The 19873-nt window shown below is 36.9% G+C and overlaps 1 protein-coding gene across 1 annotated transcript; it reads left to right on the top strand.

The window, feature by feature from the left end:
- Positions 1 to 704: 704 nt before the first annotated feature.
- Positions 705 to 19555, top strand: TMEM184C (transmembrane protein 184C). Its single transcript, XM_081092262.1, has 10 exons — positions 705 to 1420; positions 6983 to 7113; positions 7221 to 7257; positions 8104 to 8309; positions 11112 to 11186; positions 12714 to 12807; positions 14847 to 14959; positions 17808 to 17907; positions 18420 to 18591; positions 18818 to 19555. Exons 1-10 carry the CDS (start codon positions 1202 to 1204, stop codon positions 19090 to 19092), a joined length of 1422 nt encoding a protein of 473 aa, XP_080948388.1. The 5' UTR covers positions 705 to 1201; the 3' UTR covers positions 19093 to 19555.
- The last annotated feature ends 318 nt before the right edge of the window (positions 19556 to 19873 follow it).

Here is a 19873-nt window from a genome sequence, read left to right as displayed (position 1 = left end):
GATTAACTGGTAGAAAATAACGAACTTAGTACAGTGCTTGCCCCTCAGAAAATGACAGTTATAACAGGGGACGCGTCTGTGAGCAAGCAAATGGTAAATGGGCCCTTACAGGCCTTTCTAAACGAATCGAGAAAGCCCGAAGAACATAAAATGTGTCAGTTTGGAATGCCAACCTGTTGAAACTTAAGTGGGTGTGAGCTTTGAACACAGGTTCCCAATGCAGAAAGGATATTCAGTATCTGCAGGGCTCCCAAAAGCAAGCTATCTTTAGAAGGGCCTTTCTGCGTGGTCCCCAAACGCCGGAGCGGCCCAACCCCTATGCTCTAGCCACTGACGGAAAACGAGGCAGGCGTTTCCCATTCTTTTTCTCTGACTTTTGCAAGGGGCTCCCCCATCCTCTCCCACCGAGAATCCGAACTCCTTTGTGCAGAAGAAGGTTCGGGCCTAAGGGAACGACTGCCTCTTACCCAGGCTTTCTGAAAGCCGGAATACAGCCGGCGGAAGAACGGAGCAGCTGTTCCTCAAGTGATCTCAGTCAATTCTAGCAACTTCATTCCCCTTTCCCTGCTTCCAAGTCTCTGACCTTGACACGCCTCCCTACAGCCCCGCCCCCCGCAGCAAATGGCCAATCGGAGCGTGCAAAGCGAACCGGATAAGGCGGGCGCAGCTTGGCACTTTCGACCAATCACCGGCCTCAGACCGCTGGGGCTGAAGCCATGGATTGGCCCTGGGTTCCGCTTGGGGAGGGTGGCCCCTTGGCGCAGGTGCAGCAATCGTGAGGCTGGAGAGTTTGATTCCGCCCTTCGGTTTATCGGAAGAAAAGGGCGCAGAGAGCCCTGCGAGCCCAGGAGGTAGGAAGCTTGGCCGCCCGAGGGGAAAGCGAGGGGGCCGGCAGCTACGAGGCAGAAGCAAGCTGTGTGCAGGACCCGTAGAAGCCGGTCCGGTTCGGCGCAGCCCTCCAGGCCATGGTGCTGGCGGAGCTCTGGGCGATCCCCAGGTGAGGGCTGCGGCCCCGCCCGGGGTTCCCGCCGCGGAGGCACTGGGTAGATGCGGAGCGGGGAGGAAAGAATGCAGCCCGGCCAGCTCCCCGGGAGCACCCAGAGCGGCCGCCGTTGCCGCAGCTGCAGCAGAAAGCACAGCGCAGGCCGAGGAGGCGGCTCCAGCTGCTGGTAAAGGCGCCCAACAGCAGTTTCTCTGTAGTATGCGAGTTGAGAAAACAGCCAAAGAACAGGGCTCCCCATCAAAACCTCCTTCGAGCCCTTTTTCCTTGCTACTCGGAGCTGATTTATGCGGAGACATGCCTTGCACTTGTACCTGGACGAACTGGAGACAATGGATTCGACCCTTAGTGGCGGTCATCTACCTGGTGGTCATAATGGTCGCGGTTCCCCTTTCCGTGTGGGAATTGCAGAAACTGCAGGTAAGGGGACTGCACCCTCGGCTCTGCCCTTTCTTCTACCTTCCTGCCCGTCTCAGGTTGCCCATTTTTACCCTGAATGCCCCAGACTTGATATCCTGAAAACCAAATCACGTAAATGAGCCCAGTTTTAAGAGATAAGCCTGTCTGTTTCCTTGTGCATAGTTTTTCAAAGCATGACACAGGTGGAGGCAGGACCTGGTCGAGAACATAGGATGTATTAAGGTAGCTGCGTAAAAGAGCACTGTTTTGTTCTGCAAGTATCTATCAATTCCTTGAAAGTAAGGGAATTCTATTCCTTAAATCTAATCTGTTCAGATGTTGGACTTGATCATATAAACTACCTTGAAAACCATGTATTGACTTTTATTAGCATTTAATTAGCTTCCTGAATTAAAAGATTCTAGTTTAACTTTGTTGTTTGTTTTTACTTTAGAAATTAACTCTTAACCAACAAAGGTTTTGCAAAAAGTCCCTTGTATATTTTTTGATGTCATATTCTTATTATGACATCAGTAAAGTACTACAGGCTGGAAGAACCCAAGGTAAATACTTAACTAAGATATGTACTTTATAGAAATTGTATAATGAACTTTAAATTCTAAGTTAAAAATAACCAGAAAGTACTTTTAGTTAGAAACACCTATTTTTCAAGACCTATGACAAGACCATGGCTGTTTGAGGGCTTTTGTTTATATGTTTGTTTTTTTAATTTTATTTTTCAACTACAGTTGACATTCAGTATTATATTAGTTTCAGGTGTACAGCATAGTGGTTAGATGTTTATATAACTTACAAAGTGATCATCTCAATAAGCTTGCACCCATCTGACACCATACATAATTATTACAATATTATTGACTATATTCCATATGCTGTACCTTTTATCCCCATGACTGTTTTGTAATTGCCAATTTATACTTTTGTTGTTGTTGTTATTGTTATTGTTGTTTTAATCCTCACCCGAGGATATTTTTCCCTTGATTTTGAGAGAGAGAGTGGAAGGGAAGGGGAGAGACAGAGAAAGAGACACATCGATGTAAGAGAGACACATCGATTGGTTGCCTCCTGCACATTTGACCAAGGCCAGGGATCAAGCCTGCAACCCAACTTGTACTTCTTCATGCCTTCAATTTGAGGCCTTTAATTGTGGAAATGATTTTTACGTAAGTAAACAAAATGTATTTAATATACATTTGTTTTCTGCATGTTCACTAAATTATTTTTTGTTTCTTTTCCCATACTGGCATAGTCCATATAGTTATTTTTAATGTTAATATCCTGTTCAACCACATTAAATATTTCCTATTTGTTGGATATTTAGGTTTTTCCATAACTTGTTTACCAAAGACATCTTAATACCAATGAGGATTTTTTACTTTGAAGTATTTGTTTGGAGTATGGTATAGGACATACTGTTATGGTTAATGATATGCATAGTAGCAACCTATTTTAAGACTTCTCAGTTGTTGGTTTCAACTAGTTTTTTAAGTGCCGCTTTTAAGGAAAATTTTAATCTGCAGTCTCCACTGCTAACACCGAGCTGAATTCTTATCATGTTTTGCCTGGACTATTCTCAACACACCAGCAAAAGTATTGAATTAAAACATTAAAGTGTGTCCTCTTTTCAAAGTTTTCCAGTCACTCCTAGTCCCAGATTAAAAGTCAATATCCCTAACCATGATCATTAAGGCCCAACATGACCTGACACCAACCTCACTCCATTCCCCTGTGACTTTCCTCAATTCCTGAGTTTTCACGAAAGCCTTGCTCAATCATGAGGGGCATGCGCCCTCCTTAAGGCCATTGCACTAATGGGAGTTGTCAGAAAGGAGATGGTGTTTAAAGCCATAAAGATGAATGTCGCCCTAGCCCAGGGGTGGGCAAACTTTTTGACTCAGGTCCACAATGGGTTCTTAAACTGGACCAGAGGGCCAGAACAAAAGCATGGATGGAGTGTTTGTGAGAACTAATATAAATTCAAAGTAAACATCATTACATAAAAGGGTACGGTCTTTTTTTTTTTTTTAGTTTTATTCATTTCAAACCGCGGGCTGTAGTTTGCCCACGGCTGCCCTAGCCAGTTTGGCTCTATTCGGTGGATAGAGCATCAGCCTGCGGACTGAAGGGTCCCAGGTTCGATTCCGGTCAAGGGCATGTACCTTGGTTGCAGGCACATCCCCAGCAGGGGGTATGCAGGAGGCAGCTGATCGATGTTTCTCTCTCATCGATGTTTCTAACTCTCTGTCTCTCTCCCTTCCTCTCTGTAAAAAATCAATAAAATATATTTTTTAAAAAAAGAAGAAGAAGAATGTCATTGTAAGGAAGAAGAAAAGGCCAAGGACCTAGCACCAAGAGTTAGAGGTCAAGTAGAAGAATGGGAACTTAACAAAAAAGGAGTAGCAGCCAGAGGGGAAGTGCATTGCCAGGAAAGGTGTGTTTCTGGTGGTGTTGAGCCATCCGCTGACTTCACAAGATAGAAATTGTCATTTTATAGTGACCCTAATAATGGTTCAATGGAAATGTAATGGCTGAAACTGGAGAGAGGTGTTTGAAAAATGAATGTGGTGGGGTAAAGAAGTGGAATCAAGATATGAAAACAAGTTTTTGTTCATTTTCGTTTTGACTCCCACGGGGACCTAAGAAATGAATGGCATAGTAGGTAGGAGTGTGGGATTAAGAGAGCAGGGTTGTTGTTTTTCCCTTGTTGTGTTTTGGTTTTTAAGGTTCTAAACACTGATCTATAGCATGTTCCCAATATTTGGATATAATTTTATTTAACATTGTTGATACCCTAGGAGCATAGGTATTATCTTCATCCTGTAGAAATGAACACTGAGACAAGTGGCTAACGTGACATTGTGGTAAAGCGCTCTACATGTTTAGTTACCCTTTTCCTTCTCTTCATTATTCACTAAATGAATACAAAACACTTAACACTCTGCTCAGCACACAGTAGGTGCTCAGTAAGCCCTAATTACCACAGTTGTTTTTAAAATAGCATCACTGTTCTTGCATTGGAGCAGCAATTCTTTTTCTTCTGTAATAGCATCTCAGTTGGGATTAGGTTCTCAATTGAACACCTAAGGCAAAGTTGTAGCATCTGCCTGAGCCTTAGATAAAGTAGTTGATATTTAGAGACAGTTTTGTATAAAAGCGCATGTCTTTTAAACACTAGAATCACAGTGCTCACTGAAGTGGATGGGAACTGAGATTGTAGGAAACAGGAGGTTCCTAAAGCTGGTCACATGGCCATGGTGGGGCGCACACATTTTTTGGAACGGCAAGATGGCCGTCTGCACTATTTAAGCTATTCCTTTCACTCTCTTACTTGGCCAAGTATGTATAATTGAAGTCAAGTAAATTAAATGCACAAATGTCACGATCCTCTGCAGTCATTTTACTCTGCCCTCTGGTCTTCATGCCCCAAGTAGCTACCCTCCATGTTAGTGCTTCTCTCTTCCCCTCAGGAGGATTGGGGAAAATGCTCTCCTATTCCTCTGTACTCTGCTCTGAAAGCATTCCACTGAGGGACAATTATCTCACTCCTGGATGCTCATCTTTAATGGCCTTATCGTTCCTCTCTACTTTCTTCAAGTTACCTTAGTGGGGGGAAAAAAAATCTCCGCTGCTTATCTCCCCCTTGTTTTGTGAGCCAGGAAACCCTACTCATGGCTGAGAAATGTAATAATGTTAATGGTATCCTTATGTCAGTGTGTCTCAAGTGTGCATAATTCAGAGATAAATGTAAATTAAATTAAAATTAATGTAATAATTATATTAACTTCTACAGATACCTAGAGGTGACTTATTTTATTATGTTGCTTAAATATGCATCAAAGAATTTAAATTTCTTATACATATGGCTTTTCAAAACAGCTGTAAAACCAGTAATTCAAATTAATGTGTACAGATGAAACTCAACTACCACTGACAATGTAAAAATGGTACTAACTCCATAATGCAAGATATTTTAAATTTGGCATCACGATACTGAAATGACTCAGTTATCTAGTCACTTCTTTTCTGATCGTTTGAAAAAGAACTTTTTCCCTTACAGCACACTTTGCCTTTATTAGTCACAGACACATCATTTTTCTCTTAAGTCTACTATCAAGTTCTACTTTTTGGCACTAAGGCAATCATAAAGACAACTGTGGGCATTAAAATTACGTGGCAATACTGTTCCTAGTGATCACCTTATAGCAGACTTTTTTATTTTTATTATTACTTTAGGTCATCACTAAAATGAATACTCACTTTTACATGACATTTAGTCAAGCAGAAATCCCTGGAATATGATTGCTCAGACATTCCTTTCAGAATCTTTCACTCTACACATTTGCCTTTCACTGACTGCTTTGAGTAATCTCCAGCATTTGGCAAGGCTTTCATATTTGCTTTTTAAGTTCTCCATACAGTTTAATCTAGGAATTTATTGTTATAAAAATATATTTGTCAGTATTCTTTTGTTTTCTGCTTCTTTAATCTTTGACCACCTTTTACTGTCAAAACTGTAAAACTAGAAGTTGTGGACTTCAGTTCTATTTTAATTAACTGTTCAAATCCCTCAAGTACCAAAAATAAATGCCTACCTTTTTTCCTTTAAAAAGTTAGCATTTGCCTTTTTTTTATTAAAAGAATTCACACTCTTTAAGGCAAGAGTCCAAGTTAGTATAAAATTTATTCTCAAGGGCACCTCAGACATAACAGAGGTTCAAATAAATTTGTTTTTTATCAAAAAGTATGTGCCTTATGCAGCTCTACTTAGGATGAGATAATTCAAAGTATATTTTTAGAAATTAAGCTTTTACAGGATAGAATATTGATCAGATATTGACCTAAAAGAGAAATTAGAGCTTTTATTTTTTTATTTTTTTCCCTTTATTGATTAAGATATTATCCCCCCATTGTTCCCCATCCCCCACTCATGCCCTCATCCCCTGGTGTCTATCCATTGGTTATGCTTATATGCATGCATACAAGTTTAGAGCTTTTTTAAGTGTAATATCCTGAGTTGATATTGTTATGTATAAAAGGGATAGCATATATTAACACAGTTTACTTGAACAGTAGTTGTTGCATTATTTATTAAATAGGAGGGTTAAAAGACTTAATGCATGTTAAAGTATCTGATATAGTCAGCATTTAGTAAATGTTCTACTAACATGTTGTGTAACAGAATTTGCAGAAAATGTAGGTAGATTTGAGTTGTGTAGAAAATTTGAAAATTCTGTATATCTCCAAACACAATAATCAACTCTAAAGGCCAAGTCAGCTGAGGGAAAATGACATGATGTTAACATCGTTAATGTACACAACACTATTACAAAAAGCCCCATGAGGAAAAATGCTCAATCCCATGAGGAAAACTCTGCTCCCTCCCTCTACAAAAGTAAGAATAGGCTGCTTATTAAAGAATAAATAAAAAATGGCTACTAGTCATTTGGAAAATATTAAGCCCCATTAATAATCAAATAAATGGAAATTTAAAAAATAAAAATATTTAGCTCTTTACTTTTAATATCAGAGAATTTATACCAGCGTGTTCTTCTGCTTCTTAAGGTTGGAATACACACCAAGGCTTGGTTTATTGCTGGAATATTTTTGTTGTTGACTATACCTATATCACTATGGGGGATATTGCAACATTTAGTGCATTATACACAACCTGAACTACAGAAACCAATAATAAGGTAAATCTTAATATATTTTGAATCTACTGTATTAGTGTTGTGTTGACTGACTTACTTCATAAATATAATGTAAAATGTTTTTAATTTATGTTTTGCTCTCCAAATAGGATTCTTTGGATGGTACCCATATACAGTTTAGATAGTGTAAGTATGTTTCATTTTATCTCATTAACTAAGGACTTTTTGGAAGATACTAACTATACTTACAGAATGCTTAAAGTAATGAAAGTATTTGACACTAAGAATCAAATTAAGAAGAAAAGTGAAAAGGTTCACTTATTTTCAATGTTGATAAAGAAGGTAAAGTATGACAATAGAGAAGGCAGACATTTAACATTTTTTAAAATCTATAGCTGTTATCGATCTCCCCTGAGCATGCCCTCACCTTTCCCCTTCCCCTCTTCTTCCTCCTGCACCCAGGTCCATTCTCTCCTGAGCCCATTTCTTCTACCACTCACTCCTACCTCTGTGATGAGTTTCTAAATAAACATTCTCTTATTTAAAAAAAAAAAACACACCAAAACTATAGCTGTTTTCTTTGCTTGATCTTTTAAAATTTCAGATTAATCGCTCTTAGCCCTAAAAGAATACAATGTTTAAATTGATATCATCATCCTTTTTACTTACTAAATCTTTCATTTCAACAACAAAAAAACCTTCCCAATGGATCCTACCACACTTGTTACAGGTGACTGCTTTAATTTGATTCAATATAAAGAAAATGTTTTTCACAGCATTTTCTATGATTATGTCAAGAAAGATTTCAGATTTTATTTAAAAACCCAAGTGAATGTAATTTAGGTTTGTTGTATTCATTATTTTACCCCCAAACATGGACATTTCATTTACCAATATCCAAAATGTTTACTGCTTTTAGAAATTCACCTCACAGATTGTCTGGTATGTGTCAAGTTCAAAATACCATGAATTGGAGTGGCGATTCATTTTATCTTAGCTGCAACTATTCTTAACATCTGTGCTTTTTTATAGTGGGTAGCTTTGAAATATCCCAGCATTGCAATATATGTGGATACCTGCAGAGAATGTTACGAAGCTTATGTCATTTACAACTTTATGGGATTCCTTACCAATTATTTAACTAACCGGTATCCGAATCTGGTATTAATCCTTGAAGCCAAAGATCAACAGAAACATTTCCCTCCTTTATGTTGCTGTCCACCATGGACTATGGGAGAGTAAGTATGCTTCGTTTTATTTCTTTAATGTTTTGGTTTTATTTAAGCTGCTAGTTCTCTGCAAAGCTGTGTTAAGTACTATGAGCAGGACAAAAAAAGCTGAGTCCCTAACCTTGAGTAGTTCATAGTCAAGTTTGAAGACTAAAACAACACATTTTTATAATCCACACATAAGTTCGTTTCTTTTACATTATTCATTCTAAATAGAAAACTTAAAATATTGTGGGTGTAAACCTTACAAATCATTTCATTAACACCCTTTTACAAGTGGAAACCAGGGCCTGCAGAAATTAATTTACTCAAGATGATATAGCTAGTTAATGACAAAATCATATGCTTTTTCTATATCTAGTGAAATGATCATGGTTTTTCACCTTTAACCTATTAATGTAGTGAATTACATTAAGTTTAAACCTTGCTTTCAAGGACAAATTTAAAGTGGTTATGATGAATCATCTGTTTTTCTACAAGATTTGGTTTGCTAATATTTTGTTTAGAATTTTTACGTAATTAAAATTGGACTACTAGTTTCCTTTCTTATACCTTCCCTGTTTGGTTTTGATATCCAGGTTATACTGCCTGAATAGGAATTACTGCCTTTTATTTGTCAATTATAAGAAGAGATTGTGAACTATACCTTGAAAGATTAGGCCTGGACTTTTCATTGTGGGAAGACAGGCTTCCTGTTGTTTCTGGAATCGTGTGTGTGTGTGTGTGTGTGTGTGTGTGTGTGTGTGTGTGTGTGTAGTTATACTTTTTAGGAATTGGGCAGAATAAAGTTTTAAAATATATGGGCTACATTAGTTTATAACTTCATCTCTCTTGAATCTATTGTGATGACTCCTTTTCCATTTCTAATGTTATTAGTATCTTTATCTTTTTCTTGAAAAATCTTTCCAGAAGTTTCCCTAGTTGTCTCAAGGACTGATTTTTTGTTTTGTTTTGCGTCTCTCTAGAATGTATTTGTTTTCTATTCCATTATTTCTGCTCTGTTTTTTCCTTTTTCATTTCTTTTGGTTTACTTTGTTCTTTTCCTAACATATTAGAGCCTTCGCTTTTTAATTTATAGCCTTTCTTCCTTTAACATGCATTTAAAACTATACATTTTACTTTAAGTTCTACATTCACTCCTTGCATCTCAGTTCATCTGTCTAGAGTCACTTCCTTAAAAGTATTTTAAGAATTCCTTTAGTTTTATACTTATCCAAAGTATCTTTATTTTGCCCTCATTCTTGAAAGATAGTTTTGCTGGATGTAATTCTTGAAAGATAATTTTGCTGGATGTAGCTCTTACGTTGACAGGAATTTTCTCCGAGCATTTTGAAGAGTTTATTCCACCTAATTCTGGCTTCAGTTTTTACTGTTAACCCTCTGCGGTCAATCTAATTGTCTTTCCATTGTAGGTGACCTGTCTCCCAACTGCATTTAAGACCTTATCTGTCTTTGATGTTTTGCAGTTATGAAGTATCTAGGTTTTTTTGGTTTTGTTTCAGTCCTGCTTAATTTACAGTGTGCCTCAATCATGTAGATTCATGTTTTTCATCAGTTCTGAAAAGTTTTCAGCCATAATCTCTTCTGATTTTTCCTTTCCTCTACTCTGTCTTTTGTAACTCTGATTATATGTTACAATTGATTCTGTTTCGTTCTTTGTAACTGTCATTCACATTGTCTCTGTCTCAGCAGTTCTTTCAGATAAATCGCCTAGTTCTTTAATTCTCCACAGCTTTCAATGGTATCTAATTGGCTATTTAATCCATCTATGTAGTCCCACTTAATGGTCTCAGGTTTGGTGTGCAATCAGCTTATAGAACACTGTAGGTTTAACCAGCTCCAACTTAAGCTTTGTAAAGCTTACGGGACAGGAAGCACACTACGTGCAGCCAAAGGATGCTCATCAAGAGATCTTGCAACAGCCCAAGTTCAATTCCTAGACACACCACCACAGGGAGCACGCTTACTTGTCCGTGGGAGTGAACCACCTCAGCACACAGAACCCCAATAGTTATTCAGACCTAGTAACACAGCATCTGAAGGTCTGCATACCAGACTCACAATATTCTCATCCTAGATGTAATTCTCAAGTTAGGGGATTCATAATACATGACAGTGATGACCAGTTTTCCTGATAGGAATGCTAAATAAGCATTTGTTCTCAGATCCGCTTGGTCTTTTAAGACTTACACAAGGCTCTCAGGTGAAAGCCTTTTTTTGGTAGTTGTGTTTTGGGACTTTTTTGTTTTTGTTTGTTACTGCTTGTGAAATTTCCTCTATATTGAGTGAGCCCAGCAGTAGAATAAAAACTGTTGTTTATATAGGATTTTTATTTTGTCCTTTCAGAGTATCTAGTCAGTGATAGTCTCTGGAATGCCACTTAACTACCAACCTTGAAAGGAAACTGAATCCTGAAATGTAAATGGTACTTCCTAACTTGCATGTGTGCATGCTTTCACATACACATGCACACACGCACTTCATTTGTTAGTCAGTTTTCCTTCCAGAAACACACAGGGACCCACCTTTTTTCTTTTGATCTGTGCAGCACTATTCACTAATTTGACACTATACACAGGAAGGGGGTCCTGCAGAAGATGTAGTTGACAAATAACTTTAAAAATAGTATTTAAATAATTTGTTTGCTGCCACCCACATTCTTCCCCAGTCGCCATTTAGAATGACTAAGTTAAAAGAATTAAATATAAATATGGCATCGTTTGTCAAAGTGACTTTAATTTGGGAACTGTGCAGAAAATCTGGTACTATTTAAATGAGTAGTTGAAAATGCTAAGTTCTTTTTTTTGGCAGAGTACTGCTGTTTAGGTGCAAACTGGGTGTACTGCAGTATACAGTTGTCAGACCATTCACCACCATCATTGCTTTGTAAGTACATAGAGCTTCTATTATCGTTTATTTTTTTCCAAGTCTTCATGCTCTTATGTGGGACAACTGAGTCGAAAAACATCTAAAGAACATTAATTTACTTGTTTATAACACAGGTGTAGTCTTATTTAAAAAACATAATATATAGAAACCCGACTATATGAAATAAGGTGACCATTTATAGGCAAAGATTTGCCACAGAATTCTTCTAACTAACATTCTCTCTAGAGCTTTCCAGAAATCATTTAAAAACTACTTTCTTTTTAAAATACTAGTTCACATAGCTTTACAGAAACCTCTATTACATGAAGTTAAAGTATGCTACTTTAGATTCATTGCATGCTTTTATTTTCTCAGTAGTTAAGTTAGAATATGAACACTATATTCCAAGGTAGAAATCATATTTTTAAATAATTCTGTCGAGGCTTAGCACTTGAGGTAAAATTAAGCTACCTAGTAACAGTTATTCCCTAAAAATTTAAAAACATCAAATAATTTAAAGCAGGTAGATTACGTATTTTATCTGCTAGTCATAACTAACATTCTGCATGGTTACAGAGGACGAAAGGGAAGACAAGGGAGAGAAATGTTCAATTATTTATTCTGCCTTTGAGCTAGCAATTTTTAGTGGTATTTACCTTAGAGTTAAGACCAGCCGTGGGCAAACTACGGCCCGCGGGCCGGCCCGCTTGAAATGAATAAAACTAAAAAAAAAAAAAGACCGTACCCTTTTATGTAATGATGTTTACTTTGAATTTATATTAGTTCACACAAACACTCCATCCATGCTTTTGTTCTGGCCCTCCGGTCCAGTTTAAGAACCCATTGTGGCCCTCGAGTCAAAAAGTTTGCCCACCCCTGGTTAAGACTAATTCACTTATTTATGAAGGTATGCTTTATTTTCTGCAGTTTAGGAACTAGGTAATCATATAAGTTAATACTTAGATGTGGGTCTTCATAAAATTTACCTCCAAGCCTTGGCCTGTGTGGCTCGGTTGGTTGGACATCATCTTGTGCACCAAAAAGGTTGCTGGTTCGATTCCCAAACAGGGCAGATGCCCAGGTTGTGGGCTCAGTCACCAGTAGGGCATGCAGGAGACAGCTTATCCACGTTACACTCTCATATTGATGTTTCTCTCTTTTCCCTTCTTCTCTAAAAATCAATAAACTCTTCTTTAAAAAAACAATTTACCTCCAAGACAATTTGGGTGAAAACATTAGTTGTACTTATAGACCTGCATTTTATAACAATCAAGCTTTTGAAAATAAGGCAGCATAATTTTTTTGAATCTATATATAATAACCTTTCCAGTTCAATGTTTGTGTCTTACTGTGGATTTACTTCAAATTGGAGGTACAATCATGTAACATTTCTAGAAAAAATGTTTTTATTTTTGAACCACCTCTATGACCAAAATCAAGTAATTATCTATAGGGTCTTTTAAATAAACTGACTTCTAAATTTAAGTATTGCTGTCCATGCTGTATTTATTAATCATAAAGTTATCTCATTTTTATCATATTTAGAATCTGTGAGCTGCTTGGTGTATATGATGAAGGCAACTTTAGTTTTTCAAATGCTTGGACTTACTTGGTTATAATAAACAATATGTCACAATTGGTAAGTAAGTACGCATTCTAACTGTACTAAATTAGTATTTATAACTAGATTCTTAGGGAAAGTTTCTTTGGGAATAAAGCTTGTTACTTTTTTATCTTGAAGTTAGGTTTATAGGAAGAATTTCAAGAAGCTGTAATTTATATCTTTATACATATATAAAGGTATTATATCTTTGCTAATTATTTGGTGACATATATTGGCCTGCTTATTGTGTTTGTTCATTGGTTCTGGGTACTTATTGCACAATTTCTGGATATATCATAAATAAAAGCACAATGCCCTCCCTTAAAAAAAATATCTAGGCATATTCAGTAAGATTCTCTCATATATTTGGGATTAAAGGCAAATTGAGAATGCCAAGTTTAAAAAAATTATGTTCTAGATACTGAAATGCTCACATATTAACTATCTGATTATTTCAACTTAATGTACACTTTATTTAAAATCTTTTAATACTTTCAGCAAAATAGTAATTTAGAATATGTGGCATGCATGTGTGGTTTTAGAGGTTTAGAATAAAAATGCCCAGGCCGCCCTAACCGGTTTGGCTCAATGGATAGAGCGTCGGCCTGTGGACTCAAGGGTCCCGGGTTCAGTTCCAGTCAAGGGCATGTACCTTGGTTGCGGGCACATCCCCAGTGGGGAGTGTGCAGGAGGCGGCTGATAGATGTTTCTAACTCTCTATCCCTCTCCCTTCCTCTCTGTAAAAAATCAATAAAATATATATTTTTTTAAAAATGCCCAGGCCTTGGCTCTGTAGCTCAGTTGGTTAGAGCATCATCCCAATACACCTAGGTTGCAGGTTTAATCCCCACTCAGGGCACATACAAGCATCAACTGATGGGTACATGGATAGATTTGAAACAAGTCAATGTTTCTCTCTCTAAAAATAAATAAAAATTAAAAAAAAATTTAACCAAATGCCTGTGTATTTAAAGTTTTCTCACATGTTTATATTCTTTGGGACCAGTAATTCCATTTCTGGGAATGCATCCTCAAGTAATGGTCAGAAGTACTTATGCTTTGATTGTCATTGTATATAGAGGCCCGGTGCACAAAATTTGTGTGTGTGTGTGTGGGGGGGGGGGCCGCAGCAGGAGTGGAGGTGTCCTTCAGCCTGGCCTGCGCCCTCTCGCAATCTGGGACCCTGCCCTTGTTTGTAATAGTGAAAGGCTAAAAACAATACTAAACCCAGTGGTAGGGACTGGTGAAATGTACTATGGTCCTTCCACTGGCCAAAATATTTGGCAGTTATTAAAAGTAATTTTTATGAAACCTATGGAAAGTAAGGTTAAGGGGGGGAGAATAATCAGGCAACAAAATTTTGTTTTTAGTTGATGATGCCTGTTAAAAACCATTTTAGTTGGATGATGGGTCTATGAACAATTTAATATGTTACTGTTTTGATATTCTAAATATCTTAAGTGAACAGTTTATTTTAATGGAAAAAGTAAACTTTTAGAAAAATGTTTACTGCTATGCAACACTACATTAGGTTATTACAACTAATTTTTTAAAATAGTTAAGTCTTGAGCATTTATTATATAAAAGTAAGTAAAACTGGGTTAACATACTGCCCTTGAGAAAAATTGTTTCCCTGATTCCTTACTTTCAGATATCATGCTTACAGTTTTATTGAAAAGAACTTTTTTTAATGTGACTTATAATGAATGGCTCAACCCTTAAAAATTAATGATAATTTGTGTACAAAAGCCATTACTAAGCAGATAATGTTTTAATTTCTTCTATGCATGGCCGTCATTTGTTCATTGTTTCTGGGCCCCAATGAGTGAACACTTAAAACCATTTTCAGGGGAAATGTTATGCATCTCTTCTGAGAAATTTCATATCACATATATTCATCCACAGTAAACTATAAAAGCTTGTTGTTAATCTAAAAATACCATAATAAAGCCTAGAAAAATTTGCCTGAAACATTACTCTGTACCAGGTCTTAGCTTTATAACTTTAATATTTCTAACACCCTATTTAGTTATTCTTAATGAAGAAGTTTAATTGTTAATCTTGATTGTTTCCAGTTTGCCATGTACTGTCTGCTGCTATTTTATAAAGTACTGAAGGAAGAACTGAGTCCAATCCAGCCTGTTGGCAAGTTCCTTTGCGTAAAGCTGGTGGTTTTTGTTTCTTTTTGGTAAGTGTTACTTTATCTTCAGTGTTCTCATTTCCTAAGGACAATAAAACTGTTGACTAGGGAGGATTTTTTAAATAGTTTTAATATAGAAGATGAATTAAAATGTCACTAATTACCTTTTAAAAAGTTAATCCTTTTAGCCCTTCTTGGTTTTTCGTAAGGAAATAACCAGATGGCCACTGTAACATTTATAAGAAGAAAATAATTTGAGCCCGGCCAGTGTGGGTTCAGTGGTTGAGCACCAACCCAGGAACCAAGAAGTCACTGGTTCGATTACCAGCCAGGGCACATGCCGGGTTGTGGGCTCCATCCCCAGTAGGGGTGGAGGGGGTGTGCAGGAAGCAGCTGATCCATGTGTCTCTCTCATTGATGTTATCGATGTTTCTATCTCTCTATCCCACTCCCTCTCTCCAAAAATTAATAAAAAACATTTTAAAAATTAAAAAAAAAATATTTTGAAACAACCTAAATGTCTCAACCCTAGAGGAATCACTAAAGAAATCATTAAAATAAACATGGTGTGTGCCAGAACCGGTGTGGCTCTGTGGATAGAGCGTTGGCCTGCGGACTCAAGGGTCCCGGGTTCAATTCCGGTGAAGGGCATGTACCTTGGTTGCGGGCACATCCCCAGTGGGGGGCGTGCAGGAGGCAGCTGATTGATGTTTCTCTCTCATCGATGTTTCTGGCTCTCTATCCCTCTCCCTTCCTCTCTGTAAAAAATCAATAAAATATTTAAAAATAAATAAATAAATAAACATGGTGTTTTCACATAAGAGAATACTTTGCAGTTTGCAGTAAAATAGAATATTTAATAATGTGAGAAAATATTCATTAGTAGGTGAGGACATGAGTGGGGGCATAGGAGGATAAGGATACATTAATTAAAAAGAAAAAAATAAAGTGAAAAAATAAAAATATTTTTAAAGGCAGTCCTGGCCAGTGGGTTCATTGGTTAGAGCAGTGGTTCCCAACATGGGGCACATGCCCCACAGGGGGGCAATTTGAATTTTAAGGGGGGCAATTTGAGAATGAGTTATTAACAATGAATTTTTTGCAGTTCTTATAGTTCAAGGGGCCTCAAATACAGTATATAAATATAGTGACATAGTTATGCATTTTAGTTCTCTATTATGTTTTGAAACCTTGTGCTATTTTTTCATATCACTTCATATTATTATGATTTTTTTAACCGTTTCTTAGTGATTTCTACCTCAGTACTTCAACTGTCCTTTCGTTCTTTTATTTTTCTCTTGGATGGATGCCATATTCTTTGGAAGATTGTTTAGACCAAGTTAATGGCCTTTTAGGCTTCTTCCACATGAATAGGAGTTCACTTTTTGAATAATAAGAATTATATGTCACAGGGGGGCATCAGGATTTTAGAGATGCTTAGGTGGGGCATGCCCAAAAAAGGTTGGGAACCACTGGTCTAGAGCATCAGCCAGAGCACCAAAGGGTCACGGGTTGATTCGTCAAGGGCACTTACCTGGTTGCAGGTTTGATACTTAACCCTGGTCAGCGCTCATGTGGAGGTAACCAGTCAATGTGTCTCTCTCACATTGATATTTCTCTGTTTCTCTTCTTCCTCGTCCTCTCTCCCCCTCCCTCCCTCCTTCCCTCCCTTCCACTCTCTAAAAATCAATGGAAAAAATATCCTCAGGTGAGAATTAACAAGAAAAAACAGTTAAAGTTATACATGGTCCCATTAGTTATAGGGTGGATGATAAAAGGCCCAGAAACACATCAAATTTAACAACATACAAAATAAAAGTGGAAAAAGAAAAAATTCTTAATCCCACCACCCAGAATTATTGTGTTATTAAAACTCCGTAGAAAGTTCCATACTACAAAAACTTAACTTGTTATGTTCAGTATATTGTGGATATAATTCTTTGCCAATAAAGTAAAATATAATTTTGTTTAGGTTTTTGGTTTTGCTCAGTATTCTGTTGTGTGGATGTAACTTTTTAACCAATCTCCTATTGGCATTTAGGTTCCTAATTGTTTCACCATTACAAGCAACATTGAGTGACTATTCTTATCTGTAGAACTATGAAAGTGTGTCTGTCTCATTATTAGCTGATGAAATTTAGCCTAGGGTCACATCCGGAGATTTGCTTGAAATGCTCAGTATGACTCCCTGTGTTAGAGTTAGACCCCTTCTAAGTTTGTCTCTAATTCCAGTACTTCAAACAAGACTGGTTTCAAATGTTTTTTAAAATAATTTGAATAATGAACACATGTATAAATAACATTTAAGTATCCACCCTTTATTTCATTGTATTCTTATTTTTTGTTAATCCTCATGAGGATATTTTTTCCATTGCTTTTTAGAGAGAGTGGAAGGGAGGGAGAGAGACACATCAACTGCTTGTCTCCCACAGGCACCCCGACGACCGAAGCTGGGGAATGAACCTGTGACCATTTTTGATGCGCAGGCTGATACTCAAACCACTGAGCACACCAGCCAGGGCTACCTTTTATTTCATTTTAAGTGCCTATTGTACAGTGTGTTAGGCATCATCTATGTATAGGAAGAACTTAAATCTAACTTAAGTTCACACACTTTCAAAACAAAAAGACATAAGCCAAATAGTGAAGTTCCAAGAATACATAATCCAAATTTGTGATGAAACTCTACTAGAAGAGTAAATTTGTAAAGCAAGTAAAAGTATATTTAATATAGACAGTGTCTTCAAGATAATGCTATGAAGGCAGGGTGTGGTGGTGGTAGTGATGGTCCACAGGTTGTGCTGGGGTTTAAACTTTTTAAAATGGCATATTTTTAAAACAATTGCTCATTTTATGCTTGATATAGATTTGGCATTTACCTTTTCCTAACATATAGGCAAGCTGTAGTTATTGCTTTGTTGGTAAAAGTTGGCGTTATTTCTGAAAAGCACACGTGGGAATGGCGAACTGTAGAAGCTGTGGCTACAGGTCTCCAGGTAAGTAGTGCTATCTCTAAATTCAATAGAACTTGACTATTTGTTAAGCATGTTTATATGAAACATTTTATCTTAAACCTGACAATGTGCAGGCTATGGCATTACTGTTATCCTCACTTTACAGGTGAAATGGAGGAACCCTAGAGAAATTAGTCATTAATTACTGATTTGTAGTAGAGCTAGGAATACAACCTAGATTTTGTTATTCCTAGTCAGTTTATCTTTCTGCACTTCTTCTCTTAGTCCTTGAGCAGTGGGCTGAGCATTCTATGTACTTTGCTAAGAAATACTTGACTAAGTTAATGCAAAATAGATTTAAGTTTTTGGCTGTTTGGGGTTTTTTTGAGGTGAAAAGTAATTATTTTGGAAAGTGGAAAATGATTATACTTATGAGGAAAACCCCACCTATTGATACTTAAGTACTTTTGAAAAGGAATATGTTTTTTTAAAAGGAAGATAGTGTTTTCCCTTTACCTACAAAACTAGACTTAAAGATTATTTTTTTGTTGTAGGACTTTATTATTTGTATTGAGATGTTCCTGGCTGCTATTGCTCATCACTACACTTTCTCATATAAACCATATGTCCAAGAAGCAGAAGAGGGCTCATGCTTTGATTCCTTTCTTGCTATGTGGGATGTTTCAGACATTAGGGATGATATTTCTGAACAAGTAAGGCATGTTGGTAAGTACCAGTCATTGAATTTATCCAAATAGGTAATTTTTGTAGGGGCAAATTAGTAGCTATTTACCGTAAGAGATTAAAAGACTTTGTTTAAAGCAGTACCACAATAAGGCTCTTCAAATAAGGAGGGGGAAGGGGGCGCTTATTTTTAGCATGTAAGTTTATAAAGGCAAAATACGAATACTTACTTTTTGGCTAATTTGGAAACCTTTATATTACCTTAAAGGAAGGACAGTCATGGGACATCCTAGGAAAAAATTTTTTCCCGAGGATCAAGATCAGAATGAACATACAAGCTTGTTATCATCATCATCACAAGATGCAATTTCTGTTGCCTCTTCTGTGCCACCTTCCCCCGTGGGTCACTATCAAGGGTTTGGACGTACTTTGACTCCCCAGACTACCCCTACTATAGCTGATATATCTGATGAAATATGTAATGATACTACAGAAGAAAGAGAAGCTTCAGATAAACCTTCAGATAAGCCCGTGGTCTCCTGAACAGTGTGTGAACACAAACTGCACTGTTACTTCAATACCTGGTATCACATTGCTCAGGATTTTGTGCTTGGGACAAGCCATAAATGATGGGAAAATTTCAACACAAAGATAGGCGGAAGCCAGGTACTACTGGTTTTATATAACTACATTTTGTATGTCACAAATAACCAGTCTAAATATCCTAGACTTAAGACTCTTAAGATTTCTTCACATTAGAGTATCGCATACTCAAATGGTAGGAAATGACTATACTAAAAGTTCTTGATGTTACATGCTTTATCAAGAGGATGGGCATAAAAAAATAATAATCAATGCTTCCTACCACTGCTGCATGAAAATAATGCTCTGGAATTAGCAGAAAGTATAATTCAGAAAGTATAGGAATTAGTGGAACGTAATCATAATCATGTGCCATATATTTCTCAACTGGATGTCTTTCAATAAATAATAATTTATCATTTTCTGCAACTTTATGTCTATCATTCTTTAAACAGAAATCATTAATGTTTTAACAAAAAGGTCTTGATTAGAGAGGCATAGCATAAAATAAGTCCAGAAAAATTAAGGGTAAAAATTATATGCCTACAATGAAAGATACCTAGTTCTTATATTCCTATTAGGATAAATAGCTCAGACCTAATCTTATTAATCTTACAACAACTACTATCTAAAAATCATTTGCAATAACGCTAATAGATTAATGTTATCTGTGACTGAGATGAAAAAAATAAACTGGATTGAAGACTGGAAGAATAAGAAACTTGTAGAAAAGGAGTCTACT

The sequence above is a fragment of the Myotis nattereri genome, assembly GCF_964212035.1.
Source record: "Myotis nattereri genome assembly, chromosome: 5".
Taxonomy (NCBI): domain Eukaryota; kingdom Metazoa; phylum Chordata; class Mammalia; order Chiroptera; family Vespertilionidae; genus Myotis; species Myotis nattereri.
This window is presented reverse-complemented; position numbering and strand designations above follow the sequence as displayed.